Below are 20,804 nucleotides of genomic sequence, written 5' to 3' on the forward strand. Positions count from 1 at the left end.
ACATAGTCAGACTCCCTCTCTAAAAATAAAAAAATGAAATAAAAAAAAATCAGCCAGGCATGGTGGTATCCCAGCTAGCAGTGAGCCGTGATTGTGCCACTGCACTCCAGCCTAGGCAACAGAGCAAGACTGTCTCAAATAAATACATAAAATAAACAAACATAAATTATCTTCCAAGTCCTAGCTGAGTGTGCCTTCGATTTCCTGCTGGAGCCCTGACTGATGTAGCCTCCCTTTGTTACCTCCTCTGCAAGTATGTGTTCTGTAGTGGGGGAAACACCAGCCTGGCAATTGGTAAATGAGTTTTAGTCCCTATTGATGTACTTGATAGTTTTGTGACCAAAGAGAAATGAAAATCAAACTCTAAGTTCACTGACACTGAGGACTGTGTTTATTTTGCTCTGTACAGTATCCCTCTGGCTGGAACACACTAGATATTCAATAAATAAATGAATGAACAAAGGGGCCCACTTAATGTATTTGTATTAACGGCTGGGCAGATTGGCTCACGCCTGTAATCCCAGCACTTTGGGAAGCCAAGGTGGGTGGATCACCTGAGGCCAGAGTTTAAGACCAGCCTGGGCAACACAGCGAAACCCCATCTTTACTAAAAAATACAAAAAAATTAGGTGGGCGTGGTGGTGCATGCCTGTAGTTTCAGCTACTCGGGAGGCTGAGGCATGAGAATCATTTGAACTTGAGAGGTGGAGGTTGCAATGAGCCAAGATCATGCCACTGCACTTCAGCCTGGGTGACAGAGCAAGACTTCATCTCAAAAAAAAATTTATATATATATGTGTATATATATATTTATATATATGTATATATATTTATATATGTATATATATTTATGTGTGTATATATATATTTATATATGTGTATATATATATTTATATATGTGTGTATATATATTTATATATGTGTATATATATTTATATATGTATATATATTTATATATGTATATATATATTTATATATAAGTAAAATTGATTTTTTTATATTGTACATATGTTATATATAATTTATTTATATATAAAATACGTATAAATAGAGAATTTTGCAATTTAATTGGTGAGAGGAACTACGGATCTATGTACATGTAGAGATATGAATGTGTGTATGTGTGCAGCTCCTCAGTTTCATAAGGTTCCAATGCACTAGTCACCCCTGGAGGATTATAGATCTTTAGCTGGCCTGAAAATGTAGAGTGACACAGCATATGTGTGTGTGTGTGTATATATATATATATATATATTCATATATATATTCATATATATATATATATTCATATATATATATATATTCCTCATTTTAAAAATGAGAAGTTTCGAATCACTAGACCAGATGATCCTGTCCAGGTATAATGAGACTGTTATTTTATGAAGAATGAGCAGAATGTGGCTTACTCAGGGGCATACAACCAGATTGTCATCGAACTACATGCAACTCTTGCCTAGGGAAGGAAGTGTGGCTCAGGGCTCGTCAGGAGGCCAGCCGGTGGCTTTGTTACTATGGCAGCTCTGCTCCCTGGCTCATAAGGCATCCAGTGGATGATTTGCTATCGTCACATCAAAGGGTAACTCTGTAGCGACCGTAATGGGAAGCTGAGGGCTGCTTATCTCCTACAGCCAAAAAGACATAGAAGGGAAGGACCTGTCACTTCTAAGTTCTTCGTCATATTCTTATTTTTCAGCATCATTTAGGTGTAAAAACCTGGCTTTCACAAAGGCACGTACTTTCTGAAAATGGGAAAATCCAAATGAGAGAGACAGAATGGGCCACAGACGAGAACTCTCCCTGAAAATGACATGCCAATTCTCACTTCCATGTCTGCCAGCCTTCCTTCCTGCCTGTCTGCCTTCCTCCTTTGCAGCAGACCATTTCTGAACATCTGCGTTTTCACTGGGCACTGTGCTAGGCACTGGGGATGCTGCTGTCAGCAAAGAGACACCGTCCTTGCCTTTGAGCCACTCCTACTGTCTGGGACATGCCGTCACTCTACATTTTCAGGCCCAGCTAACGATCTACAATCCTCCAGGGGTGACTAGTGCCTTGGAACCTTATGAAACTTAAGAGCTGCACACATACACATATTCACATCTATACATGTACATAGATCCATAGTACCTCTCACTAATTAAATTGCACAATACTCCACTGCAGATATTTTAAAAAATCTTATGCCTTTTAAAATATCCTCAGGGTTTAGCATTTAAGAAATGTTTATTGATGATTATGATGACATTGATAAAATGTTCAGAAGTTGTAACAGCATATGAATCCATTTTTCAACAGAGATTAATAATAAACTAGAAATGGCTTCGTGGGATGCTTTCAAAATGAAAAAAAACCAAAGAATTAAGTATTATTTCTGCCTCTATAAGAGACAGTATGACTATAAAAAGTACAAAGAGGTGTTTAATTAAACGCTCATACAAATGATGAAGCAGAAACTCTTACACCCCCTAATATTTTAAATGCTTCAGATAAAAGCCCTGCATTAAAAAATCCAATATAAATATATCTTTATGTAATTAAAAACAAGAAAAACATATGTGAAACCTAGCACCTGTTTATTTAAAATTTTGGACATTTGCCTTATAGGAAAGAAAAAAAGTTGTTTTAAGGACAGTTTCAATTATTCTAGAGCTCCATCTAGTGAAAAATATCTAATTTATGAATATTATTTTTCACAAACTCAGGGGCATAAAAATGAAAATAAAAATGCTTTATTTGCTTCATTTCATGCATGTTCATTGTAGAGGAAGGTAGGCTTCCTTACAACACTAGTTCAGGAAAAAAACAGTTCACCAAATTGGAAATAAAATATTATTAAATGAATCCCTATATCACAACTTTTTGCTCTCTCCAAAGAGTGAGCTTTGCTGTATGTAGTTTTTAACTGTAACCCAAAGAGATTGTTCTGATTTCAAAATCCAAGTGCTGACTTTAATCATCAAAGTGATGGTACACCTTTCTTTCAGAGATGATCCAAAGAGTTACAGATGAATGTAAATGGCAGAACACACACCTGCAAAACTGCCTCCCTTTCTTCATTGGAGAGCCTTTTCATAGCTGCTTTCTTAAGGTTTTCCTGGATATAACGATCATAGTCTTCTTGGGCTTTCTTTATTTCCTCGTTTCGCTTACATATGTATTCAGGTGTGACACCATAATCCTAAAAACATTTTGCAGAAAAAAGTAATCAATATTTTGTATGCAATCTTACATATGGGTACGTATCAACTGATGATGGAAGAAAAAGAAATGGTACAGACTTAAATCCTTTGTTCAAAACCCTGTAAATTGACAAAATTCAGTGACTTTTTTCCCTCCATTGAGAGCTAGTAGATTCCTGCCTTTTAAAATGGAGTTGTTATTGGCCAGGCATGGTGGCTCACGCCTGTAATCCCAGCACTTTGGGAGGCTGAGGGGTGGGGGGGTGGATCACTTGAGGTCAGGAGTTCGAGACCAGCCTGGCCAACATGGTGAAACCCCATCTCTACTAAAAATACAGAAATTAGCCAGGCATCGTGGCATGTGCCAGTAGTCCCAGCTATTCGGGTGGCTGAGGCACAAAAGTCTCTTGAATCTGGGAGGCAGAGGTTACAGTGAGCCAAGGTGCCACTGCACTCCAGCCTGAGTGTCAGAGTGTGACTCCATCTCTAAATACATAAATAAATGGAGTTGTTATTGCAGTTGCTTGTTTTCCCTTTTCTGAATGTTTCCCACGCCTGTTCTTGGCTGATACTTTACTCCTAAGAGTTGGCTTTTCTACCTTCTACGTTCTTCAATTTTTACCTGAAATATCTTGAATAAGATATTCAAGAGTTGGCTTTTCTACCTTCTACCTTCTACATGCTTCAGTTTTTACCTGAAATATCTTGAATATTTTGAAGTCTCTTTTTCGTGGTCTCGTTAAAGAAAAGACAAAGTCTTCAAAAACTTATAAAAACATGCCTCCATCCTGTGCCTATAAAAACCCCCGAGACCCTAGCAGGCAGGCCCACAAATGGCTGGACGTCGAGAGGAACACATCAATGGAAGAACATATAAGTGGAGGCTGTTGAGAGGGGCGTGCCAACAAAAGAGCACACTGATGGGCACCGGCATGCCGGCAGGCCATCGACCAGTGGAACAACGCAGAGTTTGGCCGGGGTGGTGGGAGGAGAGCCCGGGCCACAGAGCTGCCCGGCTCCAGGGAAAAACCATCTCCCTTCTGGCTCTCCCATCTGCTGAAGCTACTTCCACTCAATAAAACCTTGCACTCATTCTCCAAGCCCACGTGTGATCCAATTCTTCAAGTATACCAAGGCAAGACTCCTGGGATACAGAAAGTCCTTTGGAAGCCCTCTGTCCTTGTCATAAGGCAGGGAGTCTAATTGAGCAAACACAAGCCACCTATGGACAGCTAAATTAAAAGAGCACCCTGTAACACACGCCCACTGGGGCTTCAGGAGCTGTAAACATTGACCCATAGACACTGCTGTGGAGTCACAGCCCCACAACCTGCCCTTCGGCATGCTCCCCCTAGAAGTGTGAGCAGTGGGGCACTGAAGAAGTGAGCCACAGCCCTATGGTACACTCTGCGAGGGGAATAAGGGAATTTTCCCATGTCACAAGGACTGACAGTGAAGCCATCAGCTGTGATTCTTTCAGCTTAGTAAATGCGTTTGATTTCACCATCTATAGAAACAGAATTACTATGTATTCCTTCTTCAAAAGATGTTTGAGAATGTACTTGGTGCTAGGAACACTAGTGAATAAAAAAGGCAAAGTTTCCGTCTTCAGGGAATTTGCATTCTATGGTGACAGAGACTCACCAAAAATAGAGAATGAAATAATATGTATGTGTTCTGAAGTAAAATAAAGAAGGATAGTGGGGGAAAAGAAAATAATAGGGGCTATTTTAGATAAATAAGGAGGTCGGGGAGGAACTCTCCGAAGAAGCAGCAGTTGGGAGGTATGGTAGTCATTAAAATTCTGACAAATATTCTGTTCTCCTTCTAGACACTTGGTAGGACAACACTTTCCTGTGTTGTCCTCATAAAGTAAGATGTAGCCATATGCCCTGAATTGCTCAGTGTCAGTGGAGGTGACCTCTGCCACTTCTCGATAGGAGTCTTAAGAATTAGTGGATGACTTGCTGTGTCTTTTCCTGTCTGGTCTAGTGACAAGCAATGTTTAGATTTTTCTGGGTCCTGGAAGAAGGACAAGAAGCAGAGCCTGTAACAACCCTCAAAGGGCATGTGGCAAAAGCAAACAATAACGCTTTGTTGCTTTAAGTTACTGAAATTTGGGGATTGTTTGTCATCACAGTGTAACTTAACCCATCCTGACTGAACAAGGGATAGAAATCCTAGATATAAATGTGTTCTGGAAGCTGCAGAGGACAATATAAATAGACTCTGGGAGGCCAGTATTCTGGTCAGCTGGTGCAGTGAGTGAGACAGGCCAATCCACTTCAGGAAACACTGAGGGAAACACCTCATTACAGCTTAGTACAATAACGGAGCTTCATCATGATGATTCTGCAGGATCACAGAAAGATTAAATTATATTTGGCATACTCTGTTTAAGAAAGAGAATGACTGGGCGCAGTGGCTCAAGCCTGTAACCCCAGCACTTTGAGACAGCTAGGCAGGAGAACTGCTTGAGCCCAAAAGTTCAAGACCAGCCTGGGCAACATAGTGAGACTCCATCTCTAAAAAAAATTAAATTAAGTGTTTTTAAAAAGAAAGGGAATGGTGTGATACAGTTCAGAAAAAAAACTCACAAATGAGCAAAAGCTTCAATGATCTGAAATATTCCTATGGGCTGAATCACCGGAGGCTAATGCATACTGTTAATAAAATTGCATATATTATACTATTCACTCTTTGTTCTTTTATTAGGTGTCACATTTTGTGTCAAGTGCTCAATATACTTTATATAATTTAATCCTCACTACAACCCTGTGATAAATCCAATGGATTGTTGGAAATCACAGTTACTAAGTGGCAGAGTTAGACTTTGAAAGAATGTCTTTACTGGTATTGCTAAATACCTCATGTGATCATCTATTCTTGCTTGTTTTCAGAAATTGTTTCTCATGGTATGAATGGCATATAATTCACTTGGAGCTGAAACGGGAGTTCACTCATTTTATAAAAATATGACATTAACTTTAAAAGAATTTATTTACTATCTCACCTACCAATGATAGATCTTTAAAACTTAACTCTGATAAGGGAAAAGTAAATTGAATAAGTCTTTCATGAGCACTGATTGCTTAGTCAGCAACACCAAAAGGGCATTAGGTGCACAGCGCTTTCGTGGTTTGGTAAACTCTGGTATTTTTCTGTTTCCATGATGGATACTCCAAATTTCCTGTTGAAGGTAGAAAATGCATTCAAGTGGACAGCTTAGAGAGCAGCCAGAAGGAGGGGCAGAGTGTGTGACAGGTGGTGGCATGACCAGTAAAGACTTTTCATATGATCATGGAGAAATAATGGACTGGAAGTGGCTTTAAGAGCCATGAGAGTGAGTTTTCCACTTTTCCCTATCCTGTGGGACAACGACTATAAAACAGTTTCCAGGGGCCACAGAAGGAGGAAGTACCTGGAGAAGCCTGAAGTAACTTTATTGGCTTATCCTGGGAACTCCTAGATTCCTGAGAAGACAGTGTCCTCTGAAAACAGCCTTGAGGGTCCTGTTTTGATTTTCCACTGGCATTGGATTTATCATGGTAGATCACTGGACTCTTCAATTTTAGGTCCCTGTACATCACTATTGCAATTTCTTTTCTTTTTTTCTTTATCTCTCTTCCTTTTTCTTTATCTCTCTCTTCCTTTTTCCTTCCTTCCTTTCCTTTCTCCCTCCCTTCCTTCATTTCTTCTTGATGCAACTTATTATTCTTTAGAATTCTGCACTCTTTTTTTTTTTTTTTGACACCGAGTCTCGCTCTGTCACCCAGGCTGGAGTGCGGTGACGCGACCTTGGCTCACTGCAACCCCTGCCTCCTGGGATCAAGCGATTCTCGTGCCTTAGCCACCCGAGTAGCTGGGATTACAGGCACACACCACCACGCCTGGCTAATTTTTGTATTTTTAGTAGAGATGGGGTGTCACCATGTTGGCCAAGATGGACTTGAACTCCTGACCTCAAGCAATCCTCCTGGCCTTCTAAAGTGCTGGGATTACAGTTGTGAGCCACTGTGCCCAGCCTGCATTCATATTTTGTGTGTTTCAAGCACTTTTAAGCTTTATAAGTGCGCAAAATAAAGTAGCATTAAATAAGATTTTTTGTAAACTTTTTTATTTTAAAGATCTGTATTTGGCTGGGTGCAGTGGCTTATGTCTGCAATCCCAGCACTTTGGGAGGCTGAGGTGGGTGGATCACTTGAGGTCAGGAGTCAAGACCAGCCTGGCCAACATGGTGAAACCCCCTGTCTACTAAATATACAAAAAATAACCAGGCCTGGTGATGCATGCCTGTAATTCCAGCTACTTGGGAGGCTGAGTGAGGAGAATCACTCGAGCCGGAAGTTGGAAGTTGCAGTGAGCTGAGATTGCACCATTGTACTCCAGCCTGGGAAACAGCGTGAGAATATGTCTCAAAAAAAAAAATCTATATTTAAACTATAATGTTCACCAATGAAATTACACACCTTTTCAGATACAAATGAAGGACCCAAAAGGACTAGATTATTGTACAGTACTTTCAAGTCTTTACCCAAAACCAAAACCAAATAAATATATTCATGTTAAAATAGGAATGTGAATTATTTATACTACACTGATGAGATGGATGGCTCTAAAGCTGCATTCTGCTTCATTTTTCTTATTCAGCTGCCAAGTTACTGCAATTAATGACTAAATCTTAAGACCATCTGACAGCTTATTCCTTCTAGATTTACAGTAATGACTGCTTTTAGTGACATTTCCAACTAACCAAAAATATCTTTCATAGAATGTTTATTAAAATTGTTAAATATGTTAATAATCAAAATTAAGGAAAACAATAACTTTCATCTACTGAACTATATGGAATTGTTTACTATGGGTTCTTTGTAACTTCATCCCATTAGATTTGGACCAAACACAGATTGCAGAAGAATGAGAATCAGCAAAGTAGACAATGTGTCCAATGAGAGCACTAATAATGATAACATAGATGATCATCATGAACACCATATTTAAATTATTTGAATTTCAGCCCTCTTATTAATATACCACAAGGCTACCTTTTTATTGATGTACTTTGGAACTAGTCCTGAAGGCTCAAGATCATGCTTGTCTCCAGTTCTTTTATCAACATAAATTGGTTTAGGCTTTTTAGCCACTCCCATGATGACATCGGCTGCATTTGTATTTATAAAATTTTTTCCACTCTGTATTCCCATGACAGGATGATCAGTCTTCAATGGCACAGCAGGCTTTTTGGGCACGTTCCGATCAAACTTTTTTTCTGTTAAATATAACATTTCTTTGTTAATATTAAACTACGAACACTGCTACTCAGTGCTATTTATAATATCCAGATATTTCACCACTTGTATATTGAAGTTGCAGTCATAATATATTTAAATATTTAACATAGAAGTTTATGCTTATCCCCAAACTCATTGACTTGTAGACATTAAATATGCACAGCTTTTTACCTGTCAATCAGGCCTCAATAAAATAATTTTTTAAAAAGAAAAAAAGTCAGTAATTAAAACGGAAATAAATTAAGGTCAACATAATCAATTAATATGTTGAGGAGGCCGGGCACGGTGGCCCACGGTGACGTGGGCAGATTGCTTGAGCTCAGGAGTCTGAGACCAGTCTCGGCAACACAGTGAAACCCCATCTCTGCAAAAAATGCAAAGTTAGCCAAGCATGATAGTGTGCACCCTTAGTCCCAGCTACTCAGGAGGCTGAGGTGGGAGGATTGCTTCAGCCTGGGAGGCGGAGGTTGCAGTGAACCGAGATCATGCCATTGTACTCCAGCCTGGGTGACGGAGTGAGACTCTGTCTCAAAAAAGATCATATATGTGTGTGTGTGTGTGTATATATATATATATGAACAGTATATAAATACAAGGAAGAAGTATTTCTTGCTTATTGGCCATTTTTACACAGCCTCTTCAGTTTGATCATTCCCATTGATCTATTTTAATATAGCCAAATGGTTTGCCACAATGCAAAAATGTGAAATAATTTATTTTTAAGAACTGAAAGCAACAACTATCTTGAAAATGCCTTTTCCAATTTTAACCCCATCACAATTACTAAGGACTGACTTTATTCATTTCTGCATCATTTGACCTTTTTTATTAGTTTATATAACTTTTATTATCAGCAAAGCCAATACTTACAGTTAAAAGTCTATGAACTGGATTAGCCTCTTGTTAGGGGCTGAGTTATGTACTCCTAGAATTCATATGTTGAAGCCCTAACCCCCAGTATCTCAGAATATAACTGTATTTGTAGAAAGGTCTTTAAAGAGGTAATTAAGTCAAGATGAGGTCATTAGAGAAGGCGCTGATCCAATATGACTGGTGTCCTTAGAAGAGGAAATTTGAACACAGACATACATATAAGGAAGAACACGTAAAGATACAGAGAAAAGATAACCACCTACAAGCCAATGAGAGATGCTTTAGAAGAAACCAACCCTGCTGGGTGTGGTGTTGCATGCCTGCAGTCCCAGCTACTTGGGAGGCTGAGGCAGGAGGATTGCTTGAAGCCAGGAGTGTGAGGCTGCAGTGTGCTTTCATCATGCCTGTGAATAGCCACCACACACTCCAGCCTGTGCAACATAGACCCTATCTCCAAAAATAAAAACAAACAAAAATACTCCTAAAAAAGAAAAGGAAAAATCAACTAATCCTCTGACATCTTGATGTTGGACTTCTAGTTCTCCAGAACTGTCCTCCAGAACTCTCATTGGACCGAGTTTTTAAAGCTTTTGCAAAACCCTGCATTCCTTTTTTTTTTTTTCCTCTTTTTTTGAGACAGGGTCTCCCTCTGCCACCCAGGCTGGAGTGCAGTGATGCAATCATAGCTCACTGCAGCCTCAACTTCCTGGGCTCAGGTGATCCTCCCACCTGAGCCTCCCATATAGCTGGGACCACAGATGTGCGTCAGCACACCTAGCTAATTAAAAAAAAATTTTTATAGAGATAGGGTCTCACTTTGTTGCTCAGGCTGGTCTCGTACTCCTGGGCTAAAGCAGTCCTCCTGTCTTGGCCTCCCAAAGTGCTGGGATTGCAGTCATGAGCCACTGTGCCCAGCCCTAATACCCTGAATTGATTAATTATTCTAAAGGCCAATGAAATTTTGGGTTTGCTTTTGCCTTACAATGTTTACAAAATGATAGGCTTCTTCCTTTTTTCTTATTTGACACAAAGGATTTATATATATATGTTTGTGTTATAGCATATGTTTAACCCTAGAGAGGCTATATGAGGACCCAAGGGGTACCAGTGGTCCTAAGGCATTGAAAGCATCAAATTCCATTTTAACATTTTCCTATATTCTCAAATGGTATTGTTGGTCATAGAATGCTGGGTCACAACAGGCCAAGACTAGAGGCAGATACAAAAGAGACTTCTGAAGTCACGAATTAAGCAAGAATGTTGTATTTTCACACTTGCTTCTTCCATCTTGCCATCTTGCCTGATAGTGCCCTCACCTTTTTTCATGAGATATGGGTTGAGAGAGGATTTGGGGACATTAAATACTGCCATAAAGAGAAGTAGTTTCACTTTTGTTAAAATGTACATCGCTAGCCGGGCTTGAGATGTTGCATTATTTCCTCAATTCCAGCAGACATAAAAAGCCAACATTTTGAAGAGACAGACTCGTTTCTTTTTTCTTCTCTTCTCTTCTCCTCTCCCCTCCCCTCCCCTCCTCTCCTCCCCTCCCTTCCCTCTCTCCCTCCCTTCCTTCCTTCCTCTCTCTCTCTCTCTCTCTCTTTCTTTTTTTGAGATGGGGTCTCACTTTGTTGTCCAGGCTGGAAGGCTGTGGCTTGATCATAGCTCACTGCAGTTTCAAACTCTTGGGCTCAAGCGATCCTTCCACATCAGCCTCCAGAGTAGTGAAGACTACAGGTGCATGCCATCACACCTAGCTAATTTTTTTTATTTTAATTTTTTTGTACGGACGGGGTCTTGCTTTGTTGCCCAGGTGCTCTCTTTTCTTTATTGCCCTAAGACATCTGGGAAGACATACTTGGGCTATGAAGAAATTGCTTCCATACATACCTGTCACAGATCACTTTTCATCTACTCTCCCTTTCCCTGATAGCTTTCTTTCCTGAAATCATTCAAAAGACTCCATAACTGGGATCAACTATATAATTTTTGAGGCCCAGTAAAAAATAAAAACACAAGGCTACTTGATCAACAATTAAAAATTTTAGTACAGCAAGAGCACAGCATTAAAATAAGCATGGGGCCCTAAGCTGGTTCTACCACTTATTCATGAAGCCTCCTCCATTACATCTAACTCATTGCAGTCCAGTTGGTCTTAAAGGTCTGGGAGAGTAAAAGCCCATACTCAAAATGAGCCCAGTAGTTGCTTCAACAACTGGTAGTAATGGTTGTAATTTTCATCTCTTGGAGAAAAGGCCAGACAGGGTTTAGATGCTGGGCAATCTTGCCCATTAGTCAGATACTGTCCCTGGGGTCTTAACTCTTCCTATAATTGTTGTTTATAATTGAAGCCCCACAGCTAGGGACTAAGATGGTGATGCATGTGGGCTTCATTGGATAGTCCAAACCCAATCTAAAGTCTATTTTGGGGGCAATTTATCACTCTCCATTCTATTTTTCTACCCAATTCTCTACTTCCACTTTCTCCTAGTCAAGTTCTGTTTAATATGAGGTAAAGCTGCTATCACCTGTGCACGTTTAATATTCATCAAAAATAAAATAATAGTTAAATCACCTGCTAATGCTTTTAACATTAAAAAGAAAGCATGATAAAACCTACTGGGTGGTAGAGTTTTTTCCTTTGAATGTTTCTTTAGGAAATCCTTTGGAGAAGGTACTTCAACTTTTGCTGGTCCCATAGTTTTCATTGCAGTTTTAGCTTTTTGCATGTCATCTTTTACAGTTGCCTTAAAAATGGATATGTACCTAAAATTAAATTTAAAAAGTTGTAGCATTTATATTTCTAGTAAAAATTACCTAAAGTTTACTTAAAGTTTAAATCTTACATTTTTAATTTATTTAAGTCTATATTCGTATGGAAAAGCATAATCATAAAACATACTTACCTGAGCCCTGTCCATCAGACTTAGATAAACTAGATGGAAGCTCTGCCCTAAGAAAGAGGTGCTAGGGCAAAAGTGTTCATAGTATTTCCTTATTATCCTTTGAACATCTGTAGCATCGATAGTGATGTCACCCCTCTCATTCTTGATGTTACTAATTTGTGTTCTCTGTCTTTCTCTCTCTGCTGATCAGTCTGGCTAGGGGTCTATTAATTTTATGAATCTCCTTATAGAACCAGAATTTCATTGATTTTCTCCAATGTTCATGTTTTCCATTTCAATGATATCTGTGCTTATCTTTATTATTTCTTCTTACTTTGGTTTTAATTTGTTTTTCTTTTTTTACTTTCTTAAGATACAAGTTTAGGTTTTTTATTTTGAACCTTAATACTTTTGATGTCTTCTTTGATTTAGAAGTTTGTTTAGACATGCTTAGTTTTCATAGATTTGGGATTTTCCAGATATCTAATTGATTTCAGATATATTTCTATTGTGGTTAGAGAATATATTTTGTATGATTTCAATTCCTTTGAATTTTCTGACATTTGTTTTATGGCACAAAGTATGTTCTATTTTAGTAAATGTTCTGTATACACTTGAAAAGAAAGTATGTTGTGCCGCTGTTGGCTGGAGTGTTCTATAAATGACAACTAGGTCAAACTGAAAGTATCTTCAAATGTTCTGTATCCTTCCTGATTTTGTCTATTCTTCTAATTATTGAAAGAGAGATGTTAAGGTCTCTGACTGTAATTGTGGATTTGGCTATTTCTTCTTTCAATTAAAATAGTTTTTGCTTTATGTATTTTGAAGCTCTGTTTGTAGGTGCATAGCATTTAGGATTGTTATATATTCTTGAAAAACAGATCACTTCATCACTATAAAATAACACTCTATTCCTTTTAAAATTCTGTGCTCTAGAATCTACTCTGTCTGACATTATGGTAGCTACTCAAGCATCCCTTTGATTTGTAATAGTATATGTTTTTCTGTACTTGGACTTTCTACTTGTTGGAGTTTTCCTATAGACTGCATAGAAATTTTATCCAGCCACCAATCACTTTTGTTTGGTTTGTTTATACCTTTCACTTTTAATGTGATTATAAAAATTTGTTTCTGCTTAAAGTTTCCAGCTTGCTGTTTTTTTACATATCCCCTTGCTCATTCTATCTTGCTTTTCATTTTGTTTTGTTTGGTTTGGTTTTGTGGAAACTGTAGCTTTACAGTATACAGGTTTAACTTATCAGAGCCTACTTTCAAGCAATATTATAGCATTTAACATGTGGTATGAGAACCTTTCAAAAGAATACTTGCATCCAACCCCACTCTTGTCTTAGTGTTATAATATATTTTACTTTTCTGTGTGGTATAAAATCCATAAATGATTGTGATTATGTTCCCTTTATATAATTGTATTTTAAATACATTTGAAAAAATCTTGAATATTTACCCATATATTTGCCATTTCCAGTGTTCTTCATTCTGCTGTATAAGTCCAAATTTCTAACCGGTACCATTCCTTCTCCATAAAGGACATTTTTAAACTTCTGGCTTCCATCGTTTCTAAAGATAAATTTACTGTCCTTTTTTCTTCTTCTATATAATTTTTCTTTTTTTCCTCTGGCTGTTTTAAACTTTTTTCTCGTTATTAATAGTTTTAATAAATTTGATGGTAATGTCTCTTGGTATTTTTTTTTCTACTTGGGATTAACTGTGATTCTTGGATTTTTGGATTTTGAGATTTCATCAAATTTGACAATTTTTTTACCTTTATTCAAATATTTCTTCTGTTTCCTCATCCGTTTTCTCCTCTTCCATGATTCTTTGACTGCTTGATATTGTTCAAGCCTCATTGATTCTCTGCTTTCCTTTTCAGTCTATTTTTTCTCTGTATTTCATTTTGCATTGTTCTATTACTGTGTCTTCAAATTCATCTAAATTTTCTTTTTCAGTGTCTTAGCTGCTGTTAATCCAATCTATTACACGTAGCTACATTTTGTACATGGTATTCTTTATGGTTAGAAGTTAGATTTGGATCTCTCCTTCCATTTCTTTCCCCATCTTGGTTCATGCTTTCTTCTACCTTTTGAATACATGATGAATATTTAAAACAACTGTTTTAAGGTCTTGTCTACTGATTCTCTAATCTGTGTCATTTCTGTGTCTGTCTTTACTATGTTTCCTCTTGGTTATGCATTATATTTTCCTGCTTCTTTGCATGCCTGGTAATTTTTGATTGGATGCCAAACATTGTGAATTTTACATTGTTTGTTGCTGAATTTTTCTCTTCTTTTTCTCTTTCTGGTGTTCTTTAAATTTCTTCCTTAGCTTTTTTCTGGGATTCAGTTATGATAGTTGGAAACAGTGTGATCATTTTAAGGCTTACTTTACGTGTTAGGGTAATTCCACAAGTGCTTTTAGTCTATTTCTAATTTGGCCCCACTACTGAGGCAATATACTTCTGAGTGCACTACTCAATGCCTTGTGTATTAGGAGGTGTCTCCACCTGGGCTGGTGGGAACACGAACTTTACCTGGCACTACTGCTTTCTGTTGGTTATTTCCTTGGCCTTGGTTGTTTCATTACATACATGTGCTATCAACCAAAGACTTTAGGGAACTCCTTGTTCATATTTCCACAGTCCTCTATGCAGCTCTCCTCTCTGGTACTCTGTGCTGTGAATTCTAGCAGCTTTGGCCTTCGCAAACTCTGAATTCTGTCTCCTTAACTCAGGGAGACTCCTAGGCTTTGTTTTAATTTTTTCTTCTGGATCTCGGCCTGGAAATTCTCTCCAGAGAGTATACTGGGGCAGTCATAGGGCTTACCTCATTTGTTTCTCTTCTTTTATAGATGACCGCTCTATGTTGTCTATTGTTCAGTGTCTGATAACTATTGTTTCATATATTTTTTTCTGGTGTTCTAGTTGTTTAAGTCAAGAAGATAAATTCCATTTTTGGTTGAAAGCAGTTCAGCTATACCGCTTTTGTAATAACTTGTATTATCTTCTTCCTTATGTAGATAAATTTGTTTGAAGAAACATTATTGTTTTTTTCCTTTTAGGAGCCTTGCTTCAATCCTGAACTTAAAGGCTGGGAATCAATTATAGTCCAGACTGAATGAGCTCATTAGATAGTTTCAAGAAATAATGTTCAAGCCAAATCTGTGCCTTAAAATGCCCACAGAAGTTGGGGCTGGCAGATATGGTCTCATGATTAATAAGATAATTTCATTTGGGGTAAAAAAAAAAAAGGTGTCTTTACTTCCACCTCTTTTAAATTTGTAAACCCATGATTCAATATATTTTTGTGTAGCTATATGAACTGAAAGCCTGTCCATCTGTTATAGAAAATAAGATACTCTATTTTATATAAATGATATTTTCCAAATTACAAAAATAACATTAATAAGTAAATTAAAATCTATGTCTCCTCCATCTCTCCAATAAATTTTCCAGAATAAATTCAATTTCAGTGTTTCTTTTATTTATTTATTTATTTTTTGCCCACTCTGTTGCCCAGGCTGGAGTGCAGTGGTGTGATCTTAGCTCACTGTAACCTCTGCCTCCTGGGTTCAAATGATTCTCGTGCCTCAGCCTCCTGAGTAGCTGGGACTACAGGCACGCACCGCCATGCCTGGCTAATTTTTGTATTTTTAGTAGAGACAGGGTTTTACCACATTGGCCAGGCTGGTCTGGAAATCCTGGCCTCAAGTGATCCACCTGCCTTGGCCTTCCAAAGTGCTGGGATAACAGATGTGAGCCACTGTGCCAAGCCTGGGTTTCTATTTCTGTATGAATTGCAACTAGATTTTTAAAACTTAATATAGTGTGATATCTTAATACACATAAATCTTATTCTTTTTGTTAAATAGCTGCATTTTGTTCCATTTTCTGAATGGTGTGGTTTTATTACAAAGATCTAGTGGCGACTTTATTATATAATTGGCTCTATTTTCTTTTAAGTTCAGGGATACATGTGCAGATTTGTTATATAGGTAAACATGCATTACGGGGGTTTGTTGTACAGATTAGTTCATCACCAGGTATTAAACCTAGTACTCATTACTTGTTTTTCCTGATCCTCTCCCTCCTTCCACCCCCAGCCTCCGATAGGCCCCAGGGTGTGTTGTTCCCCTCCATGTGTTCATGTGTTATCACCATTTAGCTCTCACTTTAAGTGAGAATTTAGCAGTATTTGGTTTTATGTTCCTGTGTTAGTTTGTAAGGATAATGGCCTCCAGCCAGTATTACTGCAGCACTACACTATTGTGTGGGACTCTGAACTCTGGAGCCTAGGCTGTGTTAGAAAGTTATCCAAACTATTTATTGGATAATTTTTACATGTACACATCCATGTCCCTGCAAAGGATACGATCTCATTCTTGTTTTATGGCTGAATAGTATCCCATGGTGTATATGTATCACCTTTTCTTTATCCAGTCTATCACTGATGGGCATTTAGGTTGATTCCATGTCTTTGCTACTGTGAATAGTGCTGCAATGAACCTAGGCATGCATGTGTCTTTATAATAGAACGATTTCTATTCCTTTGGGTATATATCCAGTTATGGGATTGCTGGGTTGAATGGTATTCCCATCTTTAGGTCTTTGAGGAATTGCCACACTGTCTTCCACAATGGTTGAACTAATTTACACTCCCATCAGCAGTAAGTGTTCCTTTTTCTCTACAACCTCACCAGTATCTTTTGAATAATGGCCATTCTGATTGGTGTGAGATGGTATCCCATTGTAGTTTTGATTTGCATTTCTCTAATGATCAGTGATGTTAAGCTTTTCTTCATATGCTTGTTGGTCACATGTATGTCTTCTTTTGAGAAGTGTCTGTTCATTTCCTTCGCCCACTTTTTAATAGCATTATTTGTTTTGTTCTTGTAAATTTGTTTAAGTTTCTTATAGATGCTGGATATTAGACCTTTGTCAGATGCATAGTTTGCAAACATTTTCTCCCATTCTGTAGGTTGTTTACTCTGTTGATGGTTTCTTTTCCTGTGCAGAAGCTCTTTAGTTTAATTAGATCCCATATGTCAATTTTTGCTTTTGTTGCCACTGCTTTTGGCATCTTCATCATTAAATCTTTGCCCATGCCTATGTCCTGAATGGTATTGCCTAGGTTGTCTTCCAGGATTTTTATAGTTTTGGGTTTTACGTTTAAGTCTTTAATCCATCTTGAGTTAATTTTTGTATATGGTGAGAGGAATGGGTCCAGTTTCATTCTTCTGCATATGGCTAGCCAGTTCTCCCAGCACCATTTATTGAATATGGAGTCCTTCCCATTGCTTGTGTTTCTCGGGTTTGTCAAGGATCAGATACTTGTAAGTGGGCAGTCTTATTTCTGGGTTCTCTATTCTGTTCTATTGATCTCTGTGTCTGTTCTTGTACCAGTACCATGCTGTTTTGGTTACTGCAGCCCTGTAGTATAGTTTGAAGTCAGGCAGTGTAATGGATAATTGGCTCTATTTTCTATTTATTATTAGAATTATGAGATATGGGCTAAAGATAAGTTATTCTCAAACTAAAATTGTCATCTTCAGAAAACATACCAAAACTGTATTTTACCATACAGTTAAGATTAGACTTACTAATCACCATATAGTAAGTCCCATCATTAAGACAGTAAATTTACATTTTAAAAACCGTTTATTTCGAAGGGCACACAAGGAAATGACATTACTCAAAAAGTTGGGATAGTTTGAAAGTGCTTAATAGAGATTTTTTTTCCTCTAATGGGCAAAATGGGCATCAGGGATTAACAACTTTTCTTTTTCAATTTTTCCCAGTATTACTGCAGCATTACACTATCGTGTGGAACTCTGAACTCTGGAGCCTAGGCTGTGTTAGAAAGCTATCCAAATTATTTCTTGAGGAGAATTTTTACATATACACAGATATCCCTTAAGTCCACCTACAGACTTGAAATGAGAATGTTCAATTCAGGCTCATGTCTATATCAAGTAACTAAATTTTCAAAAATGGATGCCAATTCTTCCCCAGCCTGGTTGTCTGTCATAGCTCTGCTCTGCACTTACTTGACAACACAGGCATATGTCATTGAGTATAATGATGATCTTAGTGCTGCTCAGTACCTCTCACAAGCTGTTGAGTGAAATAATATGTGGAATATCAAAAGAGTATGTAGTTAATGTATTCATCTACATCTGTGCTGTGTAATATAGCCACATGTGGATATTGAGCACTTGAAATGTGGCTGGTGCCACAAGCTGAAATCATAGTATTTTAGATAAATTGCATTAAATAAACTACATAAAGTAAATTTTTCGTTATTTCTACTTTTTAAAAGTGATTAGAAAAATTTAAATTACATACATGACTCTCATTACATTTCTGTTAGACTGTGCTGATCTAGATAGCAGGAAAATCTATCCTTGAATTAAACTATGCAGTCAGATAGCTGCACACCCAGAGCACAACACACTGCTGTCTCCAAAACTGCTTTTGTTTAGTTATGTTATCGTACTGGAACACTGGTCTATAATGAGGGCAACAGTAGACTTATGAAACTCAGCAGATTTAATGTAGAAGTGTGGCTGAAATCTTTATTGTATTACAAACATGGTCTCCTCTCTCCGTGAATCCTGGAGGAAGTGTATTTGTGGCAGCACACCGAGAACATTTGTGCTCCTCTGTGACTACTGCTTTGCTTCTGTCTTTGGACAATATGACTTAGAGTGTAACTGATTTTTAAAGAAGCATGGGAAGGATCTTTCTTCCTTGATGGGCTGGCTGCTTAACTAACAGAGTCAAATTTGTTTCAGACTTTAAGCAAACGTGCATGATTTTGAAGCATACATTTCATGTAGCTCCTCATTTGTAGCTCTACCTTACTTTTCTATCATAATTTCCCATTTGCTTTGATAGCCTCATCAAAAAAAACCTCACTGCATTAGAACAAGGTTGTGTATAAACACCAAATAGTATCTGATATATAATAAATTATCAAAAACTAAACAATTATAGATGTTACTGAAGCAAAAAGGACTCAGTTTGTTTTACTGTCTCAGGCTAAAAGAACTGTGCAAACCAATTAAACTTATGAGCTTTGGTATTAGATTTGTGTCTCGATCTCAGCCCTTGTTTTTCCTCATTGCCTCAACTTCTGGGCCTGAGATTTTTCTTCTGTAACAATGAGATACTACTACTTATCCCATAGGATTCTTGTGAAAAAGAGCAATAACTGGCACGTTTTAAATTCTAATACATTGAACATATTGCTATAAATAGTATTCTTGTGGTTATGAATATTGGATATCCATCCTGATAAAACATTTAAAAATTGAAACTGTTTAACCTTTTACTTGATTTTACCTGTGTCCTGGCAGACACAGTTTTATTCTGAAAAAATTTGAGTCATCATGTCTAGACAGTGATTATAACAGACTGACATATTTCCCTGATCTGTAAAAATGAATTCTCATATACAATATATTGTTAGTATTGCTTAAGATATTAAACCTTGTTCTGTAACCGAATAATCTAAAAAATGAGTCTAACATTCACAAAAGCTCACTTACACATTTCCCTGGCAACTGATTTTAAGGAGTATTGTTGTCATATTTTCTTCTCTCAACATTTTTATGTATATATGAAATGCCAGAGAGGTGTGCTAATGCCTTTTACCACGTTATATTATGTATAGGTTTCTTATTTATTTATTTGTTTGTTTATTTATTTCTTGAGATGGAGTCTCGCACTTTTGCCCAGGCTGGAGTGCAGAGGAGCCATCTCGGCTCACTGCAAGCTCCGCCTCCCGGGTTCACACCATTCTCCTGCCTCAGCCTCCAGAGTAGCTGGGACTACAGGTGCCCGCCACCACACCCGGGTAATTTTTTGTATTTTTAGTAGAGATGGGGTTTCACCATGTTAGCCAGGATGTTCTCGATCTCCTGACCTCATGATCCGCCTGCCTCGGCCTCCCAAAGTGCTGGGATTACAGGCTTGAGCGACTGCGCCCAGCCACGTATAGATTTCTGAATTATAGGCAGTAACTCAAAATAAACATTAAGCCAGTAAATGCATATGGAAGCCACAATGTTCCTTGCTGAAAAAAATCCTGTATCTGGTTGTCTCTCCCCTCATGCATATGCCTGAAGGGAAAGGTGCCTTTTGAATTATCCTGTCAACCACATAGTTTTCCAGGCCTTCAATTGTAATTCTATTAATTATAACACAACTTCATTTGTGTGCCTGTGATATATTATATATATGTATATATAATATATGAATAAATATAAATATATGAGATATATAAGCATGAGAAGGGCAGTTGGACAAAATGTAAGAGATGAAGAGAAGTATTATTGTGGGTCTGTAGAGACTGCCTAGCCAGATGAAAAATACATTCTAACACCTAAATTCTAACACTAAACACTTAAAACACTAAAATAGCTTCTAACACTACTCATAATACTAAGAGACCACATATTGCAGCAATGGGAATTTTAGCATAAAATGTCATCATGCCAAACAAAAAGAGACTTTGGAATAGTCTAGACTTTCTTTGAATATAAGTTAATTAAAAAGGGTTACT

At 37.7% G+C, this 20,804-nt stretch overlaps 2 protein-coding genes across 3 annotated transcripts in view; one reads left to right on the forward strand and one right to left on the reverse strand.

Annotated features, from left to right (window-relative positions):
- Nucleotides 1–20,804, forward strand: part of THNSL1 (threonine synthase like 1) — a 74,116-nt gene that overhangs the window by 36,117 nt on the left and 17,195 nt on the right. The window lies entirely within an intron of this gene.
- ENKUR (enkurin, TRPC channel interacting protein) overlaps nt 1–20,804 on the reverse strand; it is a 34,198-nt gene that overhangs the window by 5,693 nt on the left and 7,701 nt on the right. For both annotated transcript variants that reach the window (XM_003821404.5, XM_008974861.5), the window contains exons 2-4: nt 11,961–12,106; nt 8,225–8,448; nt 3,032–3,178 (exon numbers count right to left, since the gene is read on the reverse strand). In XM_003821404.5, coding sequence (XP_003821452.1) covers nt 3,032–3,178; nt 8,225–8,448; nt 11,961–12,106 — 517 coding nt within the window. The remainder of the gene's footprint in view (nt 1–3,031; nt 3,179–8,224; nt 8,449–11,960; nt 12,107–20,804) is intronic.

This window comes from Pan paniscus, chromosome 8 (genome assembly GCF_029289425.2).
Source record: "Pan paniscus chromosome 8, NHGRI_mPanPan1-v2.0_pri, whole genome shotgun sequence".
Lineage (NCBI taxonomy): Eukaryota > Metazoa > Chordata > Mammalia > Primates > Hominidae > Pan > Pan paniscus.